Source organism: Bombina bombina, chromosome 9 (assembly GCF_027579735.1).
Source record: "Bombina bombina isolate aBomBom1 chromosome 9, aBomBom1.pri, whole genome shotgun sequence".
NCBI classification, from domain to species: Eukaryota; Metazoa; Chordata; class Amphibia; order Anura; family Bombinatoridae; genus Bombina; species Bombina bombina.
The window spans coordinates 170,257,173-170,272,110 of record NC_069507.1 but is presented as its reverse complement, the minus strand read 5'-3'; the positions used below and the strand labels follow the sequence as shown (position 1 = coordinate 170,272,110).

Below are 14,938 nucleotides of genomic sequence, written 5' to 3'. Positions count from 1 at the left end.
ATATTCACGTGGTTAGCAGTCACCTCAGTCTAGTAATCACATTCCAGCCATTCCTGGACAAAGCATTAAGTTCTGATGTTTGTTTTCCAGTGTATTCTCCCAGATTTTCATATAAACATGTGCATATTTTGTGTTTATCCAAGTGCTCTCCAGAGAACAAAAATTATCCAAGTTTAGTTAAACACAATGTGCAAACATTCCCGTTGGAGATGAATTTTGAGTTTTGTCTTGGTATCTTCTTATTCCCATGATAAGGCCATACTGTTCATGTTTCCTTACCAAATAAATTACCTGAGCACTCTAAGGCAGGTGAGACAGTGTCGGTCTTACCATCTTAATGCTCCTAGGGAGGGAGATTAACTGCAACTTATAAAAAGATCAAATAGGGTTGTGATTGGTGCTGATATAGAAGTTTATGTTGGAAGAGTAACGATTTAGTAGTTTTTACCCAGGTTTCCTGGAACAACATTGAGGTTGGTTTGGCTGACACATTCATCTCCCTGCCCCCCAAAATAAGGTCAGTCTTTGGTCTGACATCTCCCAACTCCTCATCTCATTCTATTCTGTCTCATCAGAGGAACGATGCAAGAGGGTGGGCCGGCCTTCCCTAGGAAAGGATGTTTCAGAAGCTCATTAGCTGGGGCTCGTTGGCCAGGTTCCCTCACCAAGAGCCAATCCAGAAACCCCTTTAGCAATGGGGAAACCTTCTGTGCATTTTTCAGTTTAGGGGGTAAATTATCCCGAATCATTTTCATTGCTTTCAGTGGGGGTTCGTTAAAATAAGGGGGTTCTCCATCCACCATCTCTATCACCATAATGCCCAGAGACCATATGTCCACCTCTGGTCCATAAGGTAACCTTGAGATCAGTTCAGGAGCCATCCAGTAGGGAGTCCCAACCAGAGACTTACAACGTGGTACTTACTTGTTGACTTGTGCACAAAATCCAAAGTCTGAAAGCTTTACCCGGCCATCATGTGTAAGCAGAATGGAATCGCTCTTAATATCACGATGGATGACGCCTTGTGCATGTAGGACAGAGAGTGCTTTAAGTACAGACACACATACGGCCGCTATTTGTTCTTCGTTCATTCTAGTATGAGTGACAATGTCAGTCAGGGCTCCACCTTCCAGAAACTCCATGACGACCCAGAGCTCATCACCCACTAGGTAACTGTTGTACATCTCCACCACATTCTCATGCTGGTAATCCCTCATTATCACCACCTCATTGAAGAGCAGCTCCCTCCTCTGTTGCTTGCGCAGGTCCATCTTTTTCACAGCCACTAACTTCCCCGTGCTTTTGACAGAAGCAATGCACACAATGCCTGTTGAACCTTCCCCAATCTTGATGAAGTTGTCCAAGTATGTCCTTGGGTCACCAGGATCCACCACCATCTGCAAAGCTGCCCGAAACTGCTCGTGAGACACCCGCTGAGGTTCTCTTTGTGGTGAGCGAGGTTGAGCGGGTGGAGGTGGTGGTTTGGACTGTTCGGGTCTTGAAAGCTGAGGGTCTGAGCTGTGAGGAGAAAGGCCAGAGGGAAGAGGTTTCTCAGGAGGTTTGGGCTTAGTCTGGCCTTGCTGCTGCCTAGATGAAACTTTGCCAGCTGGGATTTTCTGGTCGAGTGGTACTGTGGTGCAAGATTCCTGGTTGGAGCCCCCTCTGTTGGGATCTGTGTCTGCCCTTGGGTAGGTGTTGAACGGTCGTCCTGCCTGCTGTGTAGGTTTCCCTGATCCCTCACTAGGAGGGTTGCTTGGAGTCCTGATATTGGGGCCTGACAGTGGTCGCTTATCTCTGGGCCCACTGGTTTTTACTATCTAAAAGGCGGTGTAGTGGATATAGTAAATGAGCCAAATTTGGTAAAAATCTGTGATAGTAATTGAGCAACCCCAAATAAGAACGTAGCTGAGATACATTAACAGGGGTGGGAGCATGAACCAGCGCTTTCACTTTTTCAGCAGTTGTGTGGAGACCATTCTTGTCCACTACATGTGCACAATATTCTAAACTCTTGCCGAAGAATTCACACTTTTCCATGTTAACTTTCAGTCCGAATTCCTGTAGGCGCTGTAAAACAGCTTCAACATTGGCTTTATGAGCTGCATCATTTTCACCAGCGATAAGCATGTCATCTAACATACAGTGGGTATGTGGAATACCTGCCAAGATCTCATCCATTATCCGTTGCCACACTGCAGGTGCTGGGGCCTGGAGCATTTGTGCATCTTTAGTAGCAAGTTCCATGACTGTAGCTATCTCTATAGCACACTTTAGTGTTAAATCATCCTCTGCTAATAGTCTCTTTTGTACTGTACAGTCCATGAGGCCAATAACAAACATATCACGTAAAGCAGTGTTTAAATAATCACCAAATCTGCAGCTACTTGCTAGTTTCTTTAAACTGATTACATAAGTTTTAATGTCCTCATGCTGCAATTGCTTGCGTGTGTAAAACTTAAAGCGTTCTGATATCTCCAGAGGCTTAGGTAGGTAGTGGTCAGATAACAGGCAGATCAGGTCAGGCAGAGGTTTAGCATTAGGTTTATCTGGTGAGAGAATGTCCCTTAATTTAGTGTAAGCTACTGAGCCTATAGTTGTCAGAAACACAGCCACTTGCTTATCAGCTCCTATGTTATTTGCTGTACAATATAGCTCAAACTGTTCAACCCATGTGTCCCATCTGTCTGTGTCTTGTGCAAACACAGGTAAGGTGCCAATAAGTGCCATTATAGGGTCAGACCACAGATCCTCGTCGCCAGCTGTTATGTTCTCTATGTAGTCAGGATTAGAACATTCAGTTGTGTGCTGTTACCTTGTGTCTGATGTCTCTTGCACATATCATGAAGACTCTGCAGCAGGAACTTTAGATAACTTTTATTCAGCTACAACCACATGGCTTATTCACTACAGGTTCATCAGTAAAACTAACATGGCTTCTGATGATGTCACAGAGACCCAGACACACCCAGAGGGTGTGGTGAGCTGAGCTTAAAGCTGCAGCACTTCTAACATATAATTATGAGACAAGGTTTGTGCAAAAATACAGTAAAAGCTGCAGTAATCTTAACAGGAAATATGATCCAGAATATCTAAGTGGATGTCACCCTCTGTAAGCCAAGTCACACTGGATGGAAATTGCTGCTATACAAGAGTTAACTTTAATGCGGCAGCTGCAGCTCCTTCCCAGTGCTTGTTCCTCTGACTGATAGTTAGATTAAGAGAGCTGTGTGTGAATAACAGCCTCGGCAGAGATAGTCATAGCCAGCAGTCGGCTAGAATGATGTCACAGCAGGAGTCCGGTTCAGTGAGAGTTAATCAGTATACGGGCATTTAGCCAAGTACTCACGCTGCTGATCCCAGACCTGGAGATGGAAGGTATTGGCGTTAGAGAGGGGGAGTGGCTCACAAAGAGTGGAGGTTGCGAGGTGCTGAATTGGTAAACTTTTAAGTAGTAGAGACGGCTCAGTGGTGCTGTGTGGCATATTCAGAAATGCCGTGAGCCTGGACAGTATTCAGAGTGGTGTAATCTGTCGGGTAAGTGTCTATCCTTTTACAGGTGTGAGAAATTGTTAGGCAGAATGTTCCTGGAAAGGTTAGGCAAGTCGTAACAAGTCCGTGAAGATAATGTTGAAACTTGAAGAATTTGCTAAACATAGGTTTACTTTGAGAGTAGCTCAGTACAAGCAGCAGCTTCCTAAACTTACTACAATACTAAGCACCAGATTGCTGGTGCAGCTGCAACTTAAAGGTTAGGTAGGCAGGGCTAGTGAGTTAAAGGTGCAGGATCCTGACACTTGGTATCTTTAAAAAAGAAGGAATGTAAGCTTATGAGCCAGTCCATCTTTGGTTAAGCACTAAATGCAGCCACCAATTAGCAAGCGCTATCCAGGGTGCTGAATTTGGGTTCAGTATCCCTTTCAAGTCAACTTATTTTCAGAAAATAAATTAAAGAAACAAACAATAAACTGACTCTGACTGGTTTGAAAATAAACCAAGTTTCCCTGACTTACCTGTTCTTAACTGACGTTGAACAACATTAAACAGTACGACAGCAAATAAAAAAAATAAGAGGGGTGGAGCTGCATGAACATGCACGTGGGCACTACCATGTGGTTAGTCTGATGAGCTGCTGTTGAGTGTGCCTCTCTCTTTCTCCGTGCGGCTGAATCCTTGGTGTTGGGATTGAATGCCTGGAGCCCACTCTACCTCTACACAGTGTCCTCCATTCACGCTGAGGGTGCTGTTGCTTTTTGAATAATTTTCTGGAATAAAGAAGGACCTTGGCTGCTTTAAAGGGTATGTGGTGTTTCTTACCATCCAAGACCCCTATGTAAGTGGAGAATACTTCTCAATATCAGCTTCGTGCTGAATGTTATATACAGTACTTGAAGAAGATTGTAAGCCCTGTGTCTGGTAATCTAGTCTGAGAGTGAAGGGTGCAGGTTGACTTTTGTTCTTCTTTATATATTCTGAAGTTTTGACTGCTTCTGCACCCTCTCATATGTTGTTTTAAGTTCAATCTCAGTGAAGAAACCAGCACAGGTAAAGTTGCACTGAAAGTTTGTTATCTGGGAAATTATTGCAAGTTTGGTAAACTAGTCTGGGAGTGTGGGATGTACTTATATTCCTTGTTCAGCTTGTTTAGTATACAGTGAGATGGAATTTCTCTAAAGGCTATTTAAGTACCCACATCTGCTGTCTGTTCTGCCTAAAGCCCAGTGAAGACACCAACATACTCATAGAGTTTCTTTCATTTTTTTTATTATTATGTATAAGACTCTTCAGTCACGGCAAATTGATTTTATCATAGAAGGAGACAAAACTAAAGCAAAAGTTGTCGCCAAATAACGTTTTTCAATAAGAGATTTTTCTATGTCTGATAATTTAATTTGGGTGTGAGACTTACACGACTTGTTGCTGCTCACGATATACAAGCATAGCAAGCCTGTTCAACACTGACTAAATCTTCACAACTGCTTTCCTTTTTTTGTTCAATACTCCAGTGAAGACATCATCTCATTTGCAGTGATTTTTTAAATATGCTTGGCCTAATCCTGTTGAAGATACTTATTTACATCTCTATAAGAAAACACACTGGGGAGGATAAGAACTCTCTGAAAATGTTAGTCCTTTTTTGTGATTCACATGTATATCTGGCAACCTAGATTGGGAGCGCTAGAGAGAGCTACTACGGTATCTGCTGCTCTTTATACATAAGGACAGAAAAGTTTATTACAGGACTAAATAAGTTCTTCTCTCGCAGAGTTGCATGTATTTATATACCTGTTTTTTTTGTGTGCTTTCAATCTCACTGAAGATAATAATCATATGCTGTTTATTAACCACCTGGCTTACTCTCTTTCAGGATCTTGTCTATTGATGGCTTTGAGTTCCTGATTTTGAAATATTGCTCTCTGTATATGTTTTGTAGGCTACTCTGGGTTGGAGGGCTATTTTGATCACTGTGGTTTATTAAACATAAGAACAGAAAGTTCTGGGTAATGTTATAAAAGTTTTTAGTTTTTGTTGTTCCATTTTTCTGACTCTCCACCCACTGTGGTTATCACTTCATCTAGAGTAATTGTACTATTTTTTATTACACTGTATAAATTCATATATGTAGAGCTTTGAGTAATTGCTTGAGATTTCTATAATAATGTGAGGGTTGGGGCTCATTTATATTATGTTCTTTTGCTAGTTTTAGCATTTATTTTGCTTAAACGTATATCCCAGTTCTGTTCCTTATTATATATCAAGCTAAATATTGTTCTCTCTTATATTTGCCACATTTCTGCTATATAAAGGGTCTTATCACTCTTTATTATCTAAACAATTTTTATGGAGAAATTCCTTTCCCCATCTTTGCAATCTAGAGTAAAATCTTCAAATATGGCTTCTAAAAGAGATAAGAAAAATAAACAACCACTAGAGTCCTTGGTTGAATTAAATTCTGATACTACTTTATCTGCATCAAATGACCCCATAGCTAGACAACTTTTAGTAAAAGATATTATTGAATCTTGATCACCTTATTTTGAATCTTTAAAAATAGAATTTAAATTAAAGATATCTTCTTTGAGACAGGAGGTCAGAGAATACTCTACTCGAGTATCAGAATTAGAACGAGTGTCCAATCTTGAAGACACTAATGTTTTACAGAAAACTGTCCTTGCAGATAATCAAAGTATGACTGTAAAACTTCAAACAAAGTTAGAAGACCTTGAAAACCACAGTAGAAGGAATAATATTAGATTAATTGGGATTCCTTAATCAAAGGAATATGAAGATTTAATTAAATTTGTTTCTGTAACACTCCCCTCCCTTTTAGAAATCCCTTCATCTTCTATCCCGATTATTGTGGAAAGAGCTCACAGAGTGGGCAAAATATTTTCTAACAGTGATGGGAGTAATAGACCTACACCAGTTGTTGCCAAAATTTTAAATTTTCAGGAGAAAATACTCCTTCTTCAACATTTTTGTAAAAAAAAAAAAAATTGTTCAAATAGAAAATGCACAGATTAAAATATTTCAGGATTTTTCCTATGGAACTCTTAATAAAAGAAAAGAGTTTTCTCCTATTTGTAGTAAAATGTTAAAAGAAGGTATTAGAGCCACAGCCATTTATTCCGCTAAGTTGAAGGTTTTCGGATGGTAATACATTATACTTTTTTGATAAGGCAGCAGAAGCTGATCAATTTTTTAAGTCTAAAAAAGAACTCTGTTAGTTGTTATCAGACTTGTTCCATTTGGGGTTCAACTGGATTTTGCATGTTTCCCCCCCACCCCCTCCCTTTTTTTTTGTTTCTCTGCCCCTCTTCTTTCTCTTTTTGAACTTAGTAATCTAATATATGGACAAAGCTAGGAAACTTGTAATATTGTCTTGGAATATTGGGGTATCACTTCCCCATCAAAAGGAAGGCCATTCTTCGTCACTTAAAAGAAATTATATACTGATATAGCCTTCCTTCAGGAAACTCATCTCTCATTAGAAGAAGGTTTGAAACTTAAGACCCAATGGGTAGGGGAGGCGATAGTCTCTCCTTCATCTGGTAGGAAGAGGGGGGGGGTAGCTATTTTGCTTGGAAAATCTTTTAAATATGAGATTATCGATCCTTTCATTGATCCTGATGGGAGAATTATTATATTAAAAATAAAAACTATAAATGGTCTATTTACTTTATGCAACATTTATGCACCTAATAATTTTAACCCATTATTTTGGAATCTCCTGGAAACTAGCATATTAAAGATAGTAGAAGGTCACCTTATTTTAGGAGGCAATTTTAATATGATCCCACAATACCCTTTAGATAGGGTTAGACAGGGTAAGAATTGTGTCAAGATCAATAGAGGTAAACTAGAGAACAAACAGTTTAAAAAACATTTTTGCAATCTCAGGATCAGAGATGTTTGGAGAGAACAGAATCCTGATATTAAAAACTATACATGCATGTCAAAAAAATATGTCTCTCTCTCCAGGATCGATATGTTTCCTAATAGTAATAGTCTAATAAATATGGGAGTTAATTCTTCGATCTCTCCCTTTTGTCTTTCTGATCATGCACCTATAATATTGGAAATTTCTCTTTTTTCTTTCAATTCTTTTTTTCATCGTTTTCATTTCCCAACTTTTTTATTTAATGAACTCAAATTCAGAAATGTATACAAATGGGGGTGGGGAGCGCTGCACTAGCTGTGAGTATGTACAAGTCTAATGTTGACTAAATACAGACTGTGTATCAGGATTATACGTGATCTAGTTGGTCCAATAATCTTATTGTATAAGTGACGGCGTGACTGTGTCACCAGTCAAAACTGCCTTAACAGTCTGCCAAAACAGCTCAGGATTATCTATATGTGCTTAGTTGAAAAAACAAAAATCCTCCCATTTTTTGACAAGGTAATTTCTGAATTTGAAAGAAAAGGGTGTGTGGTTATACTATTGCCAGACCGTTAGACTCACAATGCTACCCCGATATGGATATTCTCCCAATATCGGATAGAAAATACAATTTATACAAATGGGGGTGGGGAGCGCTGCACTAGCTGTGAGTATGGACAAGTCTAATGTTGACTAAATACAGACTGTGTATCAGGATTATACGTGATCTAGTTGGTCCAATAATCTTATTGTATAAGTGGCGGCGTGTGTATTAAGTTTGGAAATGTGGATGTGTTCAAGGCGTCTACGAGAATTAATGTGTCTGTTATGCTCAAATGTCAGGGCTGTGTCCTGTACCAGTAGGTGATGGATGTTATACCAAATATTGGCGTGTTTCAATACTCACTATATTCTAAAGGGCAATGTGTAAGTGTTGCTCCTTAGCGTGTCTCACTTGCTTTATAAGTTCCTATTATATAGATAGTGCTTATCTAGTGTACAAGTGTTCAGATAATTTTATCCAATTATAGAGAGTTTTATAAAATTATATATATTACTGGTCTTAGTTTCCGGAGGAGGGGCTTAGCACAGGTAGCACAGGTAGCTGAGCTGAGCGCTGCCCTCCAGTCCCAAGCATCTGGCGGTGTTTTCCATGCGCCAAGCCCTGAGGAGAGGGGCTGCTACTTGGACGGCAATTTACACACGCCACCGGAACTAACAGCGGAATCCAGCCCGCTGTTGAGAGATCCCCAAGCCTGAGGGGGACTGATAACACAACTTATGTGCCATAGCGACCGGTTATATCACTCTTCCTAAGAGGCTATATCACTATAATAAAGTCTGATACCGGTAAGCACAGGGCAGAGACAAACCTGTTATTAGCCCGCAACAAATCGCCAATCAAGAGTTTCCTCCCCGTACTGTCTATTCACTCACCCCCCCTCCTGGTGAAGAACAAGGGGAATTCCCCATTTTTGGCTCCCCGGGATAGTGACCTGCAACCGGGCGTAGCAAGGAGATTGTAAGACCGAAGGAACTCCCTCCTCCCCCACCGGTGCTGCGAGGGAGGAGGTGAGTACATGAGCGAGCCGCTTCAATAATTGGCGGCACCTTACCTGAAGTCCCGGTGAGGAGTGTGGCGGTCGAGCCTCAAACATTCAGGGACCGCTCCGGGACCTGGCTTAGCAGTGACCTGAGGTCTCCCTCCCCCCCCACCGTTGTTGCGCGGGAGGAGGCGGGCCGTAAAGGGAAAAAGAAAAAAAAAGCTTGCGCTTCTGGGTTTGTTCTCAGCAAGCAGTCTAGCATCACTTCCTCAATGTAGCCGGCCAGAGACGGAACCATCGCTTAAGGTTCATTCCTGAGACTGGAAAATATCCCAAAGTACCGGAGGCAAGGAGGGTGAGTACACCATAAGGGGTTAAAACCTCTGTTTTCTTTCACTTATTTGACGGTGGCAAAGAGTTATCAGAAGCTATAGAGAAGAGGGAGGAATAATTAAGCTTGGCAAAAGGTGGCTTTACCCTCATACAAAGCATTAGCCACTCACACATAAAAACTCCCTTGGATTACAAATTAAAGGCACTTTACTCAGATTAAAATCTAAGGAACGAAGAAGAAGCAAGGGAAAACCAAAAGACCTAAGCAAAGGAAGGAAAAAACATTAGGCTGTTAATGGACACATGTACAAATAAAAGACACACTCTTTTCCTCTTTTTTTTTTCAAGTCCAACACAAGTTTAAGCAGAGGGAAGCTAATTGGGTAGGAAAACCCAAAGAATATAATAACGCATATGTAAGGAGGATAAAAGTATTAAGTTTTGGACCTTATCGATTAAGAAAGACTGGCTCCCTACCTTCTTTTCTTCCCCTCCTTTTTTTTTTTTTTTTTTTTTCCCCCCCTCTCTGGAAACAGCTGAAAGTGTGTTTGTCATGTTTTCCTCTCTCCGCTATTTTCTTCATATGGTTTGTTTAATATAAATGTCATAACTATGGCTGAGTGATACAATGTTGAGAAATATAAGAGCCTAAGGTGGTTTCTTTATTATTTTCTGTAATGGTTTGCTGATTGTAAATACCATAATTACTGTCGACTGAGACACAGTAAACCTTATAAAAATCCAAGACTGGCTTAGGTCTAGCTTGAATGAGGTTCACTCTTTGCTGGGCTCTCACCTTCTCCAGTTTTTACTTAATTGGGGAGGTGAGATGTAACTAGTGAAGCAGTTAAGTAGTGTATCACATTGTTTTCAGAATTCTGTCATACCTTCTCTCAACAATTCTTGTATTAATATAAGTGTCATAACTATGGCTGAGTGTTACAATGTTGAGAAATATAAGAGCCTAAGGTTGTTTCTTTATTATTTTCTGTAGTGGTTTGCTGATTGTAAATACCATAATTACTGTTCTCACCTTCTCCAGTTCTTACTTAATTGGGGAGGTAAGATGTAACTAGTGAAGCAGTTAAGAAGTGTATCATACTGTTTTCATAATATACCACATAAGCAAGAAGCTCTGAGCCTCAGGGTTAATTAAAACTAGAGGAGGAAGACAGGGCAGAGGGAGGCAAAGGAGGGGTGGAGAGGGGGAAGGAAGAAAAGGACACCTTGGTCTCAGGATCTACCTATTTAAAGCTAAAAATTGCTAAGGCTTGACAGCACATAATTCTAATAATCGCAATTTTTCCTCCCTTTTTTTTTTTTTTTTTTTTTTAATTTTTTTTTTTTTTTTTTTTATTTGATTTCCCCATCACGTTACCCACAAACCACACATATTCACACACAAAGGGAAAGGAAAAAGGGGGAAAAAATAATTTTTTTTCTTTTTTTTTTTTTTTTTTTTTTTCCCTTTCTTCACCTCGCGCGGGGCTTGGCTCTCAAGCCACTCGTCTTAACACAAGAATTTTCTAGCTTTTTATAAAATCACTTGCACACCTCATCATCACTACTTAGCACCTTGAGTTGCTATTTATAATAATCACTTTTTCAAAAACTCACGATCAGCACATGGACAAGTTCCTAAACACTTCTACCAAGTCCTCTTCCCCAAGCATGGCAGGCAGACATAGAGAGAAAAAGACCAAAGGAGCCGTAGAGATCATCGCAGATGCGCATTCTGCAAAAAATTTAAATCCAACAAATGAGGTTTTCAGTATGCAAAACCTGATTACTAGCATATCAGAAGCCCTGTCCCCCAAATTTGACGCCCTTAGAACGGAGATAAAACAAGACATAGCCCAGTTATCCCATGAAATTAAACATTTTTCTAACAGACTGCAAGAGGCAGAGCAAAGGGTCTCAGATCTAGAGGACCTCTCAGTTGTTCAAGGCTCCAGACTAGAGGATTTAGAGACAAAACTAAAAAAAATGGAGCTGAGACTAGAAGACTCTGAGAATCGGTCTCGGAGAAACAATATCAGGATAATTGGTATACCCGAAGGGAAGAAGTCCGAGAATCTATCTCTATTCATAACAGAAACTCTCGGTCAAATCCTTGAAATATCAAACACATCTGTAATAATTGAAAGGGCCCATAGAATTGGTCCACCCCCAGCTGATAACAAACCTAATAATAGACCAAGGCCAGTTATAGTACGCTTCCTAAATTACTTAGATAAAGTAAATATGATGCAACAGTACAGAAAAAAACAACCTATCAGCGTAGATGGAGCCAAAATCTTAATGTTTCAGGATTTTTCGGCTGAAACCTCCTTAAAAAGGAGAGAAATGGCACCCATATGCACAAAACTAATTCACAAGGGATACAGGGCAATTTTAACTTACCCATCTAAACTTAAAGTCATTACTACTGATAACACACATTTATTTGACAATGTTAAAGATGCAGAGTGTTTCCTAAATGAAATAGAATCCGCAGGACAAGTTCCCCTCCTGCAGGAGACTAATAGGTAATGACAGTAAATAAAAATTATGTTTGTTTGATTAGCCTAATAAAGGCACATTATGGTTCTAATACCAACATTGCAATTTAGGATAGGAGGTCCCTCTCAGGACAGGGGCAAAAAAAGGGGGGGACGGCTTCCCCCCTTTTTTCACCTAATTGAGATTCCAGGTCCCTATTTTTTTAAATCCCCTTTTTTTTTTTTTTTTTCTTTCTCTCCTCCTCATCGCCCCCACCTCCCCCTTCCCTCTTCTTTCTTTCTCTCATGGTTTTATCTTACTTTTCATAAATTAAAATTCTAAATGACTAAATTTCCAGAGAAGTTTAAGGTAATATCATGGAACATTGGGGGAATTACAACACCCATAAAAAGGAAAGCCATTGTTTCTCACATGCGCAAGCTGCAAGCAGATATAATCTTCTTGCAAGAGACACATCTGAACATGGAAGAAACAATGAAACTGAAGGGTTCTTGGATAAAAGAGGTGGTTGCCTCACCTAGTATTAGAAGGAAGAGGGGCGTAGCAATCTTGCTAGGCAAAAGATTAGACTCTGAGATACTCCAGGTAAGGGGGGATCCAGAGGGGAGATTTGTAATGCTGAAAATCCGAATTGCTAAACAAATATACACATTAGTTAACTTATATGCACCCAATGAATTAGACTATGATTTTTGGAATTTTATACAATCAACGATCTCACTCCACTCAGAGGGCTATCTGATCTTGGGAGGGGACTTCAACATGGCTCCACAATCTCCACTGGACAGACTGAGGCATAATAAAAGCCAAGTTAAAGGTAAAAAAGATAAATTAGAAGCAAAAATATTTAAGAACATGTGTCAGAACTTATCGGTTAAAGATATTTGGCGGTCACAGAACCCTGATGTGACTGATTATACTTGTCTATCTAAGGCGCACAAAACGCTCTCCAGAATAGACTTATTCTTAGTTGATGAGAGACTATGTTCAAGAGATATTAAGGCAGGAATTACCCCCATAGTTATATCAGACCACTCTCCTATTTTTTTAGAGATACAATTAAACAGCACAAGGAAAGCTCCACTGAGATTTAGGTTTCCATATCATTTGGCAAATGATTTAAAATTCAAAAAACATTTAAATGATAAATTTAAAGAGTACGTTCAATTTAATTCTGAATATATTGACAGACCGGAAATCTTTTGGGGGGCAGCTAAGGCAGTTATTAGAGGGGAAATAACAGCTTATGCAGCCAAATTATCTAAAATTTTAAAGAATAGAGAGAAAGAAGCCACTAATTTTGTGATAAACTCATATAATCGTTATCTCTTGCAAAAGTCATCTTTTAATTGGGCCAAGTATATCAAGGCTAAGAACGAACGAGACGCCTTAGTATTGCTCCTGGAAACCCAAAAAGATCTCAGATTTCAGGCACGAATGTATCGTTATGGCAATAAATCTGGCAAATTACTAGCCAATCTAGTGAAGGGAGAAAAAAAATCCTCACAGATAGACAGACTACAACAGGAAGGGCTGACACTCACAAAATCAGAACATATTTTAGAGAGCTTCACAAAATATTACAAAGACATCTATTCCTCAAGAACTACAGATATAAATCAATCTCTGGAATTCTGGAGCAAATTAAATTGCCCCACAGTCCCAGAGGAATTAATTAACAATCTGAATAAGCCAATATCGGAGGAAGAAGTTAGTAAAATGATATCTATGTCATCTTGTAACAAAGCTGCTGGCCCAGATGGGCTGCCTAATGAGGCCTATAAGATCTTAGCTCCAGAAGCGGTGCCATATTTGTGCAACTTATATAATGACTTTTATATTAACGGTAAAGCCATTCCTCCAAGTTTCTCAGCTTCATTTACAACATTACTTCTGAAAGGGGGCAAAGACCCACTCCAAAGAGAGTCTTATCGTCCTATAGCTTTACTGAACTCAGAATATAAAATTTTGGCTTCAATTTTAGCTGGAAGACTGCAAAGTGTTCTTGCACATATCATACATAAAGATCAAGCAGGTTTCCTTAAGTATCGGAATTCTGCCTCTAAAATTAGAGAAGTTCTGTCAGTAACAGAATATTTTTCACAGAAGATAGATAACGAGGAGGAGACAGGGGGAGCCCCAGATCTTGCCATAGTGGCAATTGATGCTGAAAAGGCCTTCGACTCCGTGTATTTTAGCCACATTTTTACATCCTTAGATAAATTTGGATTTACAGATAAGTTTACAAGCTTTATAGAAAATCTTTACAAAGCACCCCATACAAAACTGATAGTTAATAACCTTACATCAACGGACATTGAAATTCAGAGGGGAACGCGGCAGGGTTGCCCCCTGTCTCCTCTTCTATTTGACTTAGCTATAGAACCCTTAGCAATTAAAGTTAGACAGTATCTTCAAGGCGTCACTATATTCAAGCACGAAATAAAAATCGCACTATACGCGGATGATATTCTTCTTTACATAGCGAACACAAAGAAAAATATACCCAAACTTATGCACATTATAGAGAGTTTTGGATCCTTCTCTGGGTATAAAGTAAACACAACCAAGTCGGAGATTTTTTGGCTTAGAAAAAAGACTAACTCACTGAGCAACTGTCCATTTAAGGAAGTCACAAATTCATTTAAATATTTAGGCATTAATATCCCAGTTAAACCATCAGACTTGTACAGACTCAATATAACACCTATTTTATCATTCATACGAGAGAAACTGAAAACTTGGTTAAATTTACCAATTTCACTCTCTGGGAGAATAGCGCTATACAAGATGGTCCTCCTCCCAAAACTTCTTTACGTTTTACAGAACACTCCACTATTCATGTTTGAAAAAGACATTAGATTACTTAACTCGGCAGTTAGAAATTTCTTATGGCAAGGGAAGAGATCTAGGGTATCATTACCCAAACTCTCTGTAGGGAAGGAATTTGGAGGGTTAGCATTGCCAGACATAAGATTTTATAATTTAGTATTTTTAGCACGCACCGTGACAGACTGGGCTTGCTCTAAAAATTATGTGACCAATAACTTAGTTGATGAGAACATTTGTTTTCCCTTTCTTCCAATAGGACTGGCTCATTGTGATCCAAAAGCATTACCCTCAGAAATAAAGAAGCTCAGAACTATTCTGAATCCCATTAAAGCATGGTGGAAGATTG

At 39.5% G+C, this 14,938-nt stretch overlaps 1 protein-coding gene across 1 annotated transcript; it reads right to left on the bottom strand.

The window, feature by feature from the left end:
- Positions 1–489: 489 nt before the first annotated feature.
- LOC128640477 (serine/threonine-protein kinase PAK 4-like) lies at positions 490–4,734 on the bottom strand. The gene is given in 2 exon segments (XM_053692955.1): positions 490–1,817; positions 4,687–4,734. Coding segments are annotated over 2 exon segments (1,317 nt in total). The 3' UTR covers positions 490–548.
- Positions 4,735–14,938: the final 10,204 nt, after the last annotated feature.